The following is a 14,575-nucleotide window of genomic DNA, read 5'->3' as shown; positions in this document are numbered from 1 at the left end:
GGGCTTCAGTAGTTGTGGCACATGGGTTTAGTTGCCCCCTGGCATGTGGAATCTTCCCAGACCAGGGATTGAACCAGTGTCCCCTGCATTGGCAGGAGGATTCTTAACCACAGGACCACTAGGGAGTCCTTAAATTACTTTTTATTGGAGTATAGTTGCTTTATAATGCTGTGTTAGTTTCTTCTGTATAGCAAAGTGAATCAGCTGTAATATACACATATATGGTCTATTCTCTGGATTCCCTTCCCATTTAGGTCACCACAGAGCACTGAGTAGCATTCCCTGTGTTATACAGTAGGTTCTCATGAGTTATTTATTTTATGCATAGTGTCAACAGTGTGTATATGTCAACCTCAATCTCCCATTTCATCCTTTCCCACCTGTGTTCTCTAGGTCTGTGTTGTTATGCCCATTTTATACTAACTAAACTAAGATGCAGAGAGGTGGAGTAATTTGCCTTAAGTTACACACACACACAGCTAACAAGTGGCAGAGCTGAAATTCAAACCCTGATCGCAGGGTCTGTGCTCCTAACCTCCATGCTGGGAAGAAGGGTCTTTGAATCTGCAAGAGTAGTCACAGGAGGCTTCTTGGAGGAGGTGCACTCAACTGTAATTTGAAGAATATGTAGGGATTTTTCAACTGATGAGTGGGGCCAGGGCAAAGGGTGGGAGGGACTTCCAGGCTGAGAAGACAGCATGTGGTGAGCTGGGGGTGCCCTTGTGCCAGGTCGTGAATGAAGGGCTTTGTGTGCTGGGCTAAGGAGATTGCTTCCTCTCCACTTAGTTTTTGAAAACTGGATAATGTGATGAGCCATCCAGATCCCCCTTCAGAATCCAGGGACTCACTTCCCTGGCTGCCTGGGGTGCTGAAGACCAGCTCTCACAGCTCACTCCCTCTCTAGAATTGCCCTAGACCAAGAGAGTTGACATGCCCAAGATCACGTGCCCTTCTGGGGGATATCCCATAGCCAGTCGATGATAGAGCTGTGACTACAAAGGCCTGGCCCCCTCACCCCACCTCAGGGCAGCTCTGAAGGGATATCCCATTTATAAACCCCCCATAGGATGAGGCAAGGCATCTGTTGAGGCCGCATCAAAGCTCAGCGTCTCCTCTGCCCAGTGCTTCTTCCTTCACCCCTCCTCAGATGTTGATCTCAGAGCACTTCCCATAAGCCTGCTGCATGAGCATCCCTGTCCCAGACTCAGTGTCCAGGAGACCCAGACCTTTTGAGAAGAAATCACTGAAGAATTTTAAGCAGAGATAAGACACAGTCTATTCAGAGTATTAGATTAGAACTCTAGGTTGACTTTTTTTTCTTTTTAAGGTTTTTAAATTTTTTATTTAAAAAAAATTTTTTTTTTTTGCTGCACTGCATGTAAGATCTTAGTTCCCTGACCAGGGAACCTGCGGCCCCTGCAATGGCAGTGTGAAGTCTTAATCACTGGACCACCAGGGAAGTCCAAGCTTTATTAGTATTTTAGAAGTGTTGCTGTGCTGTCTTCTAGCTTGCATTGCTTCTGATAAAAGATCTGCAGTTATCCTTGTCTTTGCTGTTCTGTGTGTAATGTTTTCTACCCTGGCTACTTTTACAAGTTTCTCTTGATCACTAGTTTTAAGCTGTTTGATGATGTACCTTGGTGTAGTTTCTTGCACTTGGAGTTTGTTGAGCTTCTTGTAAATGTGGATTTATAGTTTTCATCAAGTTTGGAAATTTTCTGGCCATGATTTACTCAAATATTTTTTCTGCTCTTCTCTTTCCTTCAGGGACTGCAACACCCTGTCTACTAGGCTGCTTGAAGTTGTCCTGCAGCTCACTGATGCTTTGTCCATTTTTTTCTCAGTGCTTTCTCTCACTGTGTTTCATTTTGGATAGCTTCCACTGTTACTTATTCAAGTTTCTTAATCTTTGCTTTTGTGGCATCTAATCTGATTTGAATCCCATCCAATGTATTTTTTTAACTGTAGTTTATATCTCTAGAAGTTCCATCTGGGTCTTTTAAATTTTTTCCCATGTGTAATTTTCCTTCTAACTTCTTAAACTTATAGAATAGTTATAATAACTCTTTTAATATACTTGTGTAAGAATTTATTATTTGATAAATAATTTCTGAATCCACTTCAGTTGATGTTTCTTTGCACTGTAGGTCATATTTTTCTGCTCCTTTCCATTCCATAATTTTTTGGGGGTGCCAAATATTGCTAATTTTACCTTATGGGGTCCTGGATAGTTTTGTGCTTCAGTAAAATTGTTGAGCTTTGTTCTGGGGTGCGATTAATTTACCTAATATGATCCATTCAAGGCTTACTTTTTACGTCTTTGTTAGGAGGGAACTGAGCAGCGTCTAGTCTGGGCCTAATTTTCCCCACTTGAGGCAAACCCTTTGGTATCATTTACCCAGTGCACCACGTATGATGAGGTTTTCCAGGCCAGCTGGAGGGAAAGGCATGATATCTAGCTTGTGTGAGCTCTGAAGTTTTTTCGCTCTGCTCCTTTCTGGTTCTTTTCCCACCTCAGATAGCTTCCTCACACACATGTGCTGATCGGTCCTCAGTTCACTTTCATGGAGAACCCTCTGAAATTCCAGAACTATCTCCTATCCTGTGCTCTGTCCTGCAGACTAGCTGCCTTGGACTCCCTGGACTCCCCACTCTGTTTCCTCAGCTCAAGGATCCAGCTTAGCCTGGATCCCTCCTGCCTGCAGCCTGGAAACCCCACGGGCAGTCCTCCACCTGGCTTGTTTCCATCTTTCAGGAATCACTGTCCTAGGCTGCCTGGTGGCCAATGTTCAGCCGTCATTGTTTTATGTATCCCCTCAGGTTTTTTTGACTTGCTTCACTGATGGGTCAGATGGTAAAGAATTTGCCTGCAATGCGGGAGACCAGGGTTCGATCCCTGGGTCAGGAAGAGCCCCTGGAGAAGGGAATGGCTACCCACTGCAGTATTCTTGCCTGGAGAATACCATGAACAGAAGAGCCTGGTGGGCTACAGAAGTCTATGGGGTTACAAAGAGTCAGACACAACTGAGCAGCTAACACTTTGACTTTTCAACATACAGCAAAGGAAACCATCAACAAGATGAAAAGGCAGTCTACGAAGTGGGAGAAAATACTGCAAATCATGTATCTGATGAGGGGCTGATATCTAAAAAATATGCACAATTCATACAACTTTTAAAAGTCCAATTTAAAAATGGGTAGAGGAGACTTCCCTGGTGGTTCAGTGGTTTAAAATCCACCTGCCCAATGCAGGGTACACAGGTTCAATCCCTGGTCCCAGAAGATTCCACATGCTGCGGACAACTAAACCCACGTGCCACAACTCCTGGGCCCAAGCGCCCTAGAGCCTGTGCTCTGCAACAAAAAAAGCCACAGCAAGGAGAAGCCCCTGCACTGCAAGGAAGAACAGCCCCAACGCACCGCAACTAAAGAAAGCCCGTGTGCAGTAATGAAGACCCAGTGCAGCCAATTAATTAATTAATTGAATTGAAAAGTGGGCAGAGGATTTTTTTTTTTGAGAGTTTTAATTTTTTTTTTAATTTTTTTATTAGTTGGAGGCTAATTACTTCACAACATTTCAGTGGGTTTTGTCATACATTGATATGAATCAGCCATAGATTTACACTTATTCCCCATCCCGATCCCCCCTCCCACCTCCCTCTCCACCCGATTCCTCTGGGTCTTCCCAGTGCACCAGGCCCGAGCACTTGTCTCATGCATCCCACCTGGGCTGGTGATCTGTTTCACCATAGATAGTATACATGCTGTTCTTTTGAAACATCCCACCCTCACCTTCTCCCACAGAGTTCAAAAGTCTGTTCTGTATTTCTGTGTCTCTTTTTCTGTTTTGCATATAGGGTTATCGTTACCATCTTTCTAAATTCCATATATATGTGTTAGTATGCTGTAATGTTCTTTATCTTTCTGGCTTACTTCACTCTGTATAAGGGGCTCCAGTTTCATCCATCTCATTAGGACTGGTTCAAATGAATTCTTTTTGACGGCTGAGTAAAATTCCATGGTGTATATGTACCACAGCTTCCTTATCCATTCATCTGCTGATGGGCATCTAGGTTGCTTCCATGTCCTGGCTATTATAAACAGTGCTGCGATGAACATTGGGGTGCACGTGTCTCTTTCAGACCTGGTTTCCTTGGGCAGAGGATTTGAATAGACATTTTTCCAAAGAAGACATGTAAATGGCCAACATGTATGTGAAAAGGTGCCTAACATGTCGAGGAGCGATTAAGCCTGTGCAGAGCAACTATTGAACCTGTGCTCTAGAACCTGGGAACTGCGATTGCTGAGCCCATGCCACAGCTGCTGAAGCCTGCTCACCTAGAGCCCCTGCTCTGCAACAGGAAAAGCCACAGACAACAGAAGCCCAAGCACAGCAACTAGAGAATAGCCCCTGATTGCCGCCAACTCAGGGAAATGTAAACCAAAACCGCAATGAGATGCTACCTCACACTTGTCGGGATGGGTGTTATCAAAAAGACAAGAGGGAGTTCGTAGAAGTCCAGTGGTTAGAACCCTGCACTTTCACTGCCATGGACCTGGGATCAGTTCCTGGACACGGAACTAAGATACCGCAGGACGTGCAGTGCAGACAAAAAAATAATTAATTAAAACACAAGAAATAACCAGTGTTGGTGAGGATATGAAGAAAAGGGAACCCTTGTGAACTGTTGGTAAAGATGTGTGTGTGTGTGTGTGTCTGTGTGTGTGTGTGTGTGAGAGAGAGAGAGAGAGAGAGAGACATGGAATATTATTCAAACAAAAAAAGAAATCCAGCCAGTCCCAGCAACATGGATGGAATTTGAAGGCATTAAACTAAGTGAACTAAGTCAGACAGAAAAGCACAAATATTGTATCCTATCACTTATATGTGAAACCTGAAAAAAAAAATGACATCATAGATAACGGAGAAAAGATTGGTAGTTACCAGAAGTGGAGGGATTCCCTGATGGCTCAGACATTAAAGAGTCTGCCTGCAATGTGGGAGACCTGAGTTTGATCCCTGGGCCTGGAAGATCTCCTGAAGAAGGAAATGGCAACCCCTCCAGTATTCTTGCCTGGAAAATCCCACAGATGGAGGAGCCTGGCAGGCTACAGTCCAAAGGGTCGCAAAGAGTAGGACACAACTGAATAACTTCACTTTCACTTTCAGAAGTGGGGTGTGGTGGTGGATGAAGTGAGTTGAGGTGGTCAAAAGGTAGAAACTTCCAGTAATAAGATGACTAAGTCCTGTTAATGGTGACTATTATTAACAAACTGTATTATATACTTGAAATTTGCTAAAGTTGGACATTACTTTGCTGACAAAGGTCCATATAGTCAAAGCTATGGTTTTTCCAGCAGTCATGTATGGATGTGAGAGTTGGACCATAAAGAAAGCTGAGCGCTGAAGAATTGATTCTTTTGAACTGTAGTGTTGGAGAAGACTCTTGAGAGTCCCTTGGACTGCAAGATCAAACCAGTCAATCCTAGAGGAAATCAGTCCTGAATATTCATTGGAAAGACTGATGCTGAAGCTGAAGCTCCAATACTTTGGCCACCTGATGCAAAGAACTGACTCGTTGGAAAAGACCTGATGCTGGGAAAGATTGAAGGCAGGAAGAGAAGGGGACGATAGAGGACTAAATGGTTGGATGGCGTCACTGGCTCGATGGACATGAGTTTGAGCAAGCTCCAGGAGTTGGTGATGGACAAGGAAGCCTGGCATGCTGCAGTCTATGGGGTCGCAAAGAGTCAGACACGATTGGGCGACTGAACTAAACTGAAGAGAATAGATCTTAAGAGCTCTCAACACGATAAATAAATGTGTGACTATGTGTGGTTGGTAATGGGCATGAACTAAACTTATTGTGGTGATCATTTAAAAATACAGAGGTGTGCCGGGCACGGTGGTGTGTGCCTGTAATCCCAGCTACTTGGGAGGCTGAGGCTGGAGGATTGCTTGAGCTCAGGAGTTCCGGGCTGCAGTGCGCTATGCTGATCGGGTGTCCGCACTAAGTTCGGCATCAATATGGTGACCTCCCGGGAGCGGGGGACCACCAGGTTGCCTAAGGAGGGGTGAACCGGCCCAGGTAGGAAATGGAGTAGGTCAAAATACAGAGGTGTATCATATCATTATATACCTGAAACTAACAGAATGTTACATGTCAATTATCTCTCAGCTTTAAAAATCCACTTAAGGGACTTCCCTGGTGGCTCAGGCATGAAGGATCTGCCTGACAGTGCAGGAGACATGGATTTGATCCTTGATCTGGGAAGATCCTACATGCCGAGGAGCAACTAAGCCCAGTGCAGAGCAACTATTGAGCCTATGCTCTAGAACCTGGGAGCTGCAACGACCGAGCCCATGTGCCACGACTACTGAAGCCTGCTCACCTAGAGCCCATGCTCCATGACAGAAGCCACAGCAGCCAGAAGCCTGAGCGCTGCAACTGGAGAGTAGCCTCTGATTGCTGCAACTAGAGGGAAGCCCGAGAAGCAATAAAGACCCAGCACAGCCAAAAATAAATAAATTAATGGAATTATAAAAACAAAGAAAATGCAATGCAGGAAGAAGCTACAAGCCTTCTTCAGTGACTGAAATATTTAAAAAATAATCCACTTAAGAGAAAGCATGACAAACAAAAGAAGCAAGGGGAAAGTATACTAAATATAAAGGACAAAAGAAGATAATAGGAAAAACTTCCAAACCTGTAAGTAATCACAATAAATAAGAATGAATGAAGTTCATTAATTAACAGACCATCAGCTTTTTAAAAATGTAAATATAAGCTGCTTACTAAAGATGCATTTGGAATACAGAAAGGTTGAACAAAAGATGTAAAAATATGAGTCCAAAAGAATTTTATAAAGTGGGTCATTTTATAAGGACAAAAAAGGATACCACTCAGAACTTGTATTCACCTACTAGTCTCAGAATACAAAGTAAAAATAGTTAAAATTATAGGAAAAATATTTTAAATTCACTGTCAAAGGGAGGGTTTAACAAAATTATCCCAATAATTGATACTTGTTAGCAAGCAAGATCCAACCAGTCCATCCTAAAGGAAATCAGTCCTGAATATTCACTGGAAGGACTGATGCTGAAGCTGAAACTTCAATACTCTGGCCACCTGATTTGAAGAACTGATTCATTTGAAAAGACCCTGATGCTGGGAAAGATTGAAGGTGGGAAGAGAAGGGGATGACAGAGGATGAGATGGTTGGATGGCATCACCAACTTGATGGACATGAGTTTGAGCAAGCTCTGGGAGTTGGCAATGGACAGGGAGGCCTGGCATGCTACAGTTCGTGGGGTCGCAAAGAGTTGGACACGACTGAGTGACTGAACTGAACTGAGCAAGCCATTTGTTATAGTTTTAGTTTTCAAATGTTCTATATCCTTACAATTTTTTTCCCATTTGATTTATCAATTATTGGGGTAATTCTGATAAACTCTCCCTGCAGCCAACTCCCACTCCCAGCCCAGCCCTCCATGATCTGCTTTCTGTTTTTCTAAATACGCCCTTTCTGGACATGTCATCTAAATGCGGTCACGCACTGGGTAGTCTTCTGTTCCTGATACGAGGACATAAGTTGGATACATGGACCCGCACACCACCGTGGCTCATCACTCAGAGCCCCATCACTGTGCCCCGGCCCTCCAGCTCAGGCCTTTGCACTGAGCCGAGGATCTGAGCTGCCAGCCAAGGCCGGCTCTGCATCCTGACCACCTCAATGGTGGACACAGAACAAGTCGCAGGGCCTTGTTTCCCATCTGGAGAAACAGACAAGATATCCCTCTCCTCTTTCTCCTTCAGCCTGAAGTGGAACAGGGATGCCAGGCCCCTCAGAAGTGTGGGCCCTGAGGAGATGGAGGCTGGCCTCTTTTCTTGAGGACACAGAGGCAGAAGCAAGATGCCCTGTGTCTCTATGTGCACGTGCTCCTCCTGGGAGGTGAGAACCGCAGGACAGTGTGACTGAGGGTGAGGAGGGCGCCCTCAAGGTCTCTGGCCCCTGGGGCCCGCCTCCTCAGGGTGCATGTGACCGTGTGTGAGAAGGTGCTGTGAGCACTGGTGCCAAGCTGTGCACACGTTTCCCCATGGTCTTGTCTTAGGCACTGAGCCCATCAGAGGCCAGAGGTAGCCTAAGATTTCTTTTCCTTCTCTTTGTGTATTTTTTAAAGTATTTTATTTAAAAATATTCTTTATGGTGTCTTTTTAGAGATTTATTTACTTATTTGGCTGTGCTGAGTCTTAATTGTGACATGAAGGATCTTTCCTGCAGCATGCGGGATCTTTAGTTTGGGCATGTCGGATCTAGTTCCATGACCAGGGGTCGAACCCAGGCCACCGGTGTTGGGAGAGTCTTAACCACTGGACCACCAGGAAGGTCCCTGTGTCTTTGCCTTTTAAAAATGGTTACCGTGTCTGCTCTGTCACTCTATGTGTGGGTATTTCATAAAGTGGAGGAATTCAGAGGAAACCACCAATGATGTTCTCCTCTGAGAAATGAGATTGGGGTCTCACTTTCCACCGGGAACTCTCTCATTCCTTTTGAAATTTTTGTCTTAAATTTGTGTAATTTTCATTAGAAACATAAAGCCATGAGCCATAAAGCCATAAGCTCAGCAGTGTATCAGTGAACCATGGTGTGTTTGCCTGGTTCCCTGCAGACCCTGCTTCCATCAGATTACCTTAGGGCTGAGCAGATTACAAAGTGCTACCAAATCAGCTGCTCATTTAATCTGCTCATTCATTCAATAAATTTCTGATGAGTGTTTCCTAGAGGCCAGGCACAGCTCTAGAAGCTGGGGATACAGCAGTAAACAAAACAGAGAAAAACGCCTGCCCTCCCAGGGACTTACATTCCACTGACCGTAGAAAGACATGCAACAAAATTAATCAATTATATGGTAGTGAGATGGACAGGGAAGCCTGGTGTGCTGCAGTTCATGGGGTTGCAAAAAGTCGGACATGACTGAGTGACAGAACTGAAAGGAAAAAAGACCAGGCAGAAGAGGGTAGTGGAGATGGGAGGCTGTCACATGGAAGAGGGTATCAGGGAAGGTAACCTGAACAGGCTTGGAGGAGGAGAGGGAGTGACCAGGGAGCACTTGAAAGAAAAGGGCTCCGGAGGACAGCAAATGCCAAGGATCTGAGGCAAGAACATGCCCAGCTTGAGGAAGAGGCAGCATGGCTGTGGACAGACGCTGAGGCTAAAGGAGCTGGGATGAGAGGTGAGAGCGGCACCAGGTCTTGTGGGGCTGCTGAGCCCCTGAGGGGGTTTGGGGTTTTACCCCAAGTGAGATGGGAGCCTTTGGAGGTTTGGCTGAGGGAGGTCATGACCTAACTTCTGGGTTTACAGTTCCCCCTGCTGGAGACCAGACTGTGTAGCAGGAAAGGGGGTCGACTGTGGAGAGGCTGAGAGAGGTGGTGGAGGTTTGGAGGAGGGGGCGTCAGTGGAGGTGGTGGGTGTGTTTCCCGCCCACCCAGGACCTTACGGGTCCTCTCAGGCTAGACCCTCTCACATATCCTCTGGTTTAGCTTCTTTCTGAAGTACCCAGATAATAGTGCCTGCCTGCTTTCTGAGTCGTTTTGCAGAAGCGCAAACCACCACCAAATGGAAGAAATTAACAACCTGAAGACCACGAACACGTGGCCCACAGACCCATAAGTACTTTAACCTCTGTGACACCCTTAGACTCCCCTCTCTCACCTCTTTAAAAATGGTTTCCTGGATCCCACTGGGAAGTTTATTTTGAGGACCCCTGCCCTGAATTCCCTGTTTGGCACCTGCAGTAATCACAGCCCTTTTCTTCACTGCAACCCGTGTCTGCACTGGCACTGGGGTGCGACCCCAGGTTGGGCCCCCAGCAGGTGGGTTTCAGAGTTTTTTAATATTTGGAAGGGAGAACCCACAGGAGTTGCCCGCAGATTGCACGTAGGGTTTGATGGAAAGGAAAGAGTCAAAATGACTCCAAGGTTTGGGACCTGAGGAGCTGGGAGAATGGAGTTGGCTGTGGCAAAGGTGGGGAGGAGTGGATGAGGTGGCGAGTTAAGTCCAGGAGGCGCTGGGTTCCTACAAGTGGCTACGGCTGACGTTTCCATTTCACAGGTGTGGACACTCGGAACCAGACCCCGAGAGGCGGGGGCGGGGCGGGTCACGTGCAGGGGCGGGGCCAAGGGGAGCGGGCGGGGCCTGTGGCGGCCGGGATGGCGGCGGCTGCTGGAACCCTGGATCGCGGAGAGCCGGGCAGTCTCTCCCTGTACTTCTGCGGGAGCATCCGCGGCGGACGCGAGGACCGGGAGCTGTACGTGCGCATCGTGTCTCGCCTGCGGCGCTTCGGGGTGGTGCTCACCGAGCATGTGGCGGCCGCCGAGCTGGACGAGAGCGGTGAGGGAGGCGGAGCTCGTGGCGCGGGCGGCGGGGAGGGCGCAGGCAGGCCCATCTGCCCAAGAACTGCGGTGCGGGGCTCAGACCGCGTGCGTCCGACCTGGGAGCCCACTCCCCGCATTCAGTTGACTTTTGGGTCTTTCCCATTCATCTTTCCCCGCATTCATCTTGACCTTTGGGTCTTTCGTGGAGAACTTCTTGGGCTCCTTCCGGAGGCTTTTGTAGGAGCAGGATGTGAGTGGGCCGCGCTGGCCTCTGATCTCTCCCACCTAGCACAGAGCTTTCCTTTGACGTGAAGGTACCGGCCCTCCCTGACCCGACAGACCCCAGGTCCCAAGAACACCATCTCTCTCAGGCCCTCTGATCCTCCTGCTCCTGCGGAGAGGTAGTCCCGGATCCTGGCTGGTTTTCTACTTTGGAAATGATGCCAAAACTCACACTTCTCATGAAACCTCAAGTCTGTCCCCCTTTTCCCTCCCAGGGGACAGAGCCAGGATCTGTAGGACCCAATGCAATTCTCAGAGACCTATTTAACTTTTGACTGCCTTGGGTCTTCATTGCTGCGCACGGGCTTCTCAATGCAGTGACTTCTTTTGTTGAGGAGCCTGGGTTCAGTAGTTGTGGCCTGCAGGCTTAGTTGCTCCGCAGCAGGCATGTGGAATCTGCTCTGCTCAGGGATGGAATCCATGTACTCTGCATTGGCAGGTGGATTCTTACCGACTGGGTCACCAGGGAAGTCCCTGGGGCATCCTCTTTAAAAAGATGCATCACGGAGTTGCTGGTGCCTTGGGAAGGGCCTGTGCTCAACAGTTCTGAGGGAGCTTGTTAAAAATGCAGATCCTGGGATAAAACCTTTGAGTCCATTTTTAATGAGCTCTCCAGTTATTCTGCTCTGATCTGGGGCGTGTGACCCTCATGCTCCCAGTGAATCAAGCTGGAAAGCTGGGATCCTGGCCCTGTGACCCCAGGATATCCTGCTTTCACACCACCTCCCACTGGTTACACTGCTTTCAGGCAGTGATTCTCAAACTCGGCTGGGAATGAGAATCACCTGGAGAGCTCAGTCAGCGGCCCAGGCTCATCGATACCTGAGTCTTTGTAGTTGATCAGGTTCTCAGGTGGTTCTCACACCCACCAAAGCCTGAGAGCCTCTGGGGCCCTAGGTTCCTTGCACGGGCCATCCTCTTGCTCCTCCTGCCTGTCCCCACCTGGGATCCGATTCCTCCTCCTCTCCACCTCTGATCATTGACCCACGGTGAGTCCCTACATCTCACCTGTATCACTTGTGTCGTTGATCACATTCCACCCCCCTGCACAGGGCTGCATTTTCCTTGCAGGCTCTTCCATTTCCTTAATTCATGGAATCCTAGTGTTGGGTGGAGGCCATCTCTCTGTCCCCTCCCCTTCCCTGAGCAAGGTGGACCTGGGGGTGTCTAGGGCAGAGGAGAGGAACTGAAGACCAGGGTGGGCCCCTGACCAGCTTTCCCTCAACCACAGGGGAAGAGGCTGCTGGAGGCGACAGGCTCATCCATGATCGGGACCTGGCCTGGCTGCAGCAGGCAGATGGTGAGTGGCCCCGTCCTGCCTGCACACTCCCCTGGAGTCCTGGATCCCCTGGACCTGCCTGGCTCCCCGCCTCCAAGGGACTCCCTAAGTTCCCTCCTCCCCACAGCCAGACTGTGTCGTGTGTCCCTCATAAGCCCGAGGGTGAGCCTGGTCTCCTTTCTTCCCAGTGGTCGTGGCAGAAGTGACCCAGCCCTCTCTGGGGGTAGGCTACGAGCTGGGCCGGGCAGTGGCCCTCCACAAACCAGTGCTGTGCCTGTTTCGCCCCCAGTCTGGCCGAGGTGAGCACCCCCAGCCCTGGGCTCCTTTCCCAGCTCTCCTGGGTTCCGGCCCTCCTCTCCTTCCTTGGGGGGCTCTGAGCTCAATGCCCACCCCAGAAAGGGATGGGAAGGGAAGGGCAATGGGCAGTGTGGGAGGGGAGGAGAGTATGGAAGTTGGGGGGAGCCACCTTCACCCACCTCCTCCTTCCCAGTGCTCTCAGCCATGATCCGGGGAGCAGCTGATGGCTCCAGGTTCCTTGTGTGGGACTATGAGGAAGCAGAGGTGGAGGCCCTGCTGGATCGGTACTTTGAGTTGTATCCTCCTGAGCAGGTGTCTGCCTCTCCTGACCCAACTGCTTGACTTCACCCCAGTTTTGTTTTGTTTTTTTTCACCCATTTTTATTAAATTCTCCTGACCCCAGACTCGGCTCCTGGCTCTTAGCCCCAATACTGATTCATGGCATGTATACAATTCTGACATTATGTCACACTGTGGGTAGAGGAAGGTCCAGTTCTCAATAATATCCTAACACCCCCCTCAACTTCAAGATGTAGAGACCTTTAAAGGTCTACAGGCCCCCAAGAGGAGGAGACTTTCTAACATGCTCAAGCTCCCTGCAGCAACATTCAAAAGTTTAGATGAAGCCGATTGTGGGGTGACCATTCCTTCCTGTCCCTGTGCTGGGTCTGAGGCTTGTGGGCCGAGTACCATGGACATTTATTTCCCTTTATTAACGTAAGTCACTCTGGTCTGCTGTGGGCTTTGAGGATGGACATCTGGACACTCAACAGCAAAGGAGGAGGAGGATTGGCTGTGTATGATGGCAGGGGGAGCTGAAGTGGCCCTTTGAGGAAACTGTCTGGTCTGCTTCCAGAGAAGTATATGAAAAAAGAAGTTTATTCAGTGAACAGAAGATGGGGCCAGACACTGGTAACCACCTGCCCCCATGTGAGGGGACAGTGGTGCATGCCTGACCCCTGTGACCCCAGCGCTCCCTGCATCCTGCCCCCTCAGTCGTAGCCCTCATCATCGTCCTCCTCGTCGCCGAAGAAGAAAGTCTCTCGGTCCAGGTTCTCAGACTCCTCATCGTAGGAGAAGCTGTCATTGTCCAGCTCCTCCTCAAATTCGTCCTGCTGCCACTCGGGCACGTCGTCCTCGTCCTCGTCCTCATCCTCGTCCTCCTCCACCTCCAGTCCCGAGGAGCCCTGGGGCCTGGGAGGGCACACACTCAACCTCAGGGCCACGGCGCACACGCACCCCCCGTGGTGGGGTCCCCGCCACTCACTGACTGCCAGGCACGTTGGGTCCTTTCGCCTCCCGGGACTCGGATGATGGACTCTGGAGACCAACCCGGAAATCCTGGCAAGGAGACGGGACATTGTGGGGAGCAGCAGACTGGGCCCTGGCACCCAGCCTTCCTTTACCTGGTGTCCCCTGAGGGCCAAGAGCCAGGAATGCCCCCCCACCAACCCCAGCACTGCGCTCCGTGAGCCATTGACTGCGTAACACGACAGGTGGTCTTCAGCGACCCAGGATACAGCGGTGAGGCACCACCTACCCTTACCATTGTGTGATCATGCCTTTTCTGCCCAAGTTATGGACCAGTCCATAAGCTCCCTGAGGGCGGGATTCCTAGTTGAGATTTAACATCAGTGTATGGGAGCCGGAAAGAACCTCAGCTCCCTTACTCTGGTGGATCCCTGCCCTTTGGCCCCCAACTCCTAGGATTCTAAATCCGGGAAGAATCTTCTGAAAAAGTTCCTCAAGTGAGTTCTGGAGAGCAAGCACCTGGCCAGATACCCTTAACCTGGGCTAACTACCTCCTTCATTTTGTAGGAAAGGCCAGGTGACAGAGTGGCAGGGCTGGGAGCTGGGATACAGGCTGGGTCCATGTGCCCTCGAATCCTTTCCGTCAGGATCCCCCCAGGGTGCTGGGGGCTGTGGCAGGCGGTGCCAAGTCAGGGCAGGAAGGCCGGGTGGGCGGGCGGCTACCTGGGTAGAGTGCTGCAGGATGGCCAGCAGCCGCTCCTGGATCCGCCGCAGCAGCTCCAGGCCGGTGTTGAGGTGCTCAGCCCGCAGGAGGCGCAGCGAGGAGGCCAGGTCTCTGCAGTGCAGCAGCGTTTCCTCTGCAGAGGGGGCAGGGCGCGGGGCTCCCTCCCTTCTTCCCTTCCTCCCACAGACGCCTACCATGCGCTCCCCACATCTACCAGGGCTCACAGCCTAGAGGTGGGGACAGGCCGTAATCAAAGCCAAGGTCGGGTGGGGGTGTGTACCGTGGACCTGCGGGGTGGAACTTGATGGTAACAAGGCTACAAGGAACAGGAAGCTCCAGGGGCCAGAGTGAAGGTGGGCGGCTGGG

The 14,575-nt window shown here is 49.6% G+C and overlaps 2 protein-coding genes and 1 long non-coding RNA gene across 8 annotated transcripts in view; 2 read left to right on the top strand and 1 right to left on the bottom strand.

Annotated features, from left to right (window-relative positions):
• The first annotated feature begins 5,915 nt into the window (after window positions 1–5,915).
• LOC122697104 lies at window positions 5,916–14,483 on the top strand. Its single transcript, XR_006341996.1, has 3 exons — window positions 5,916–6,075; window positions 9,014–9,019; window positions 14,471–14,483. It is a non-coding gene; the product is annotated as an uncharacterized LOC122697104 (long non-coding RNA).
• Window positions 10,179–12,636, top strand: DNPH1 (2'-deoxynucleoside 5'-phosphate N-hydrolase 1). The gene is made up of 4 exons (XM_043907528.1): window positions 10,179–10,392; window positions 11,890–11,958; window positions 12,126–12,236; window positions 12,428–12,636. Exons 1-4 carry the CDS (start codon window positions 10,212–10,214, stop codon window positions 12,574–12,576), a joined length of 510 nt encoding a protein of 169 aa, XP_043763463.1. The 5' UTR covers window positions 10,179–10,211; the 3' UTR covers window positions 12,577–12,636.
• The window catches only part of CUL9 (cullin 9), a 35,540-nt gene continuing 34,060 nt past the window's right edge, over window positions 13,096–14,575 (bottom strand). For 4 of the 6 annotated variants that reach the window (XM_043907518.1, XM_043907516.1, XM_043907519.1 and 1 more), the window contains exons 39-41: window positions 14,209–14,342; window positions 13,502–13,575; window positions 13,096–13,428 (exon numbers count right to left, since the gene is read on the bottom strand). In XM_043907518.1, the coding sequence (XP_043763453.1) occupies window positions 13,227–13,428; window positions 13,502–13,575; window positions 14,209–14,342 (410 nt within the window). In that variant the 3' untranslated portion in view covers window positions 13,096–13,226. Of the gene's footprint in view, window positions 13,429–13,501; window positions 13,576–14,208; window positions 14,497–14,575 lie in introns of those variants that run through there. The other 2 variants (XM_043907521.1, XM_043907522.1) reach the window with 2 other exon arrangements.

Source organism: Cervus elaphus, chromosome 7 (assembly GCF_910594005.1).
Source record: "Cervus elaphus chromosome 7, mCerEla1.1, whole genome shotgun sequence".
NCBI classification, from domain to species: Eukaryota; Metazoa; Chordata; class Mammalia; order Artiodactyla; family Cervidae; genus Cervus; species Cervus elaphus.
The sequence above is the reverse complement of the archived record's forward strand: the minus strand, read 5'-3'. Positions and strand labels throughout refer to the sequence as shown.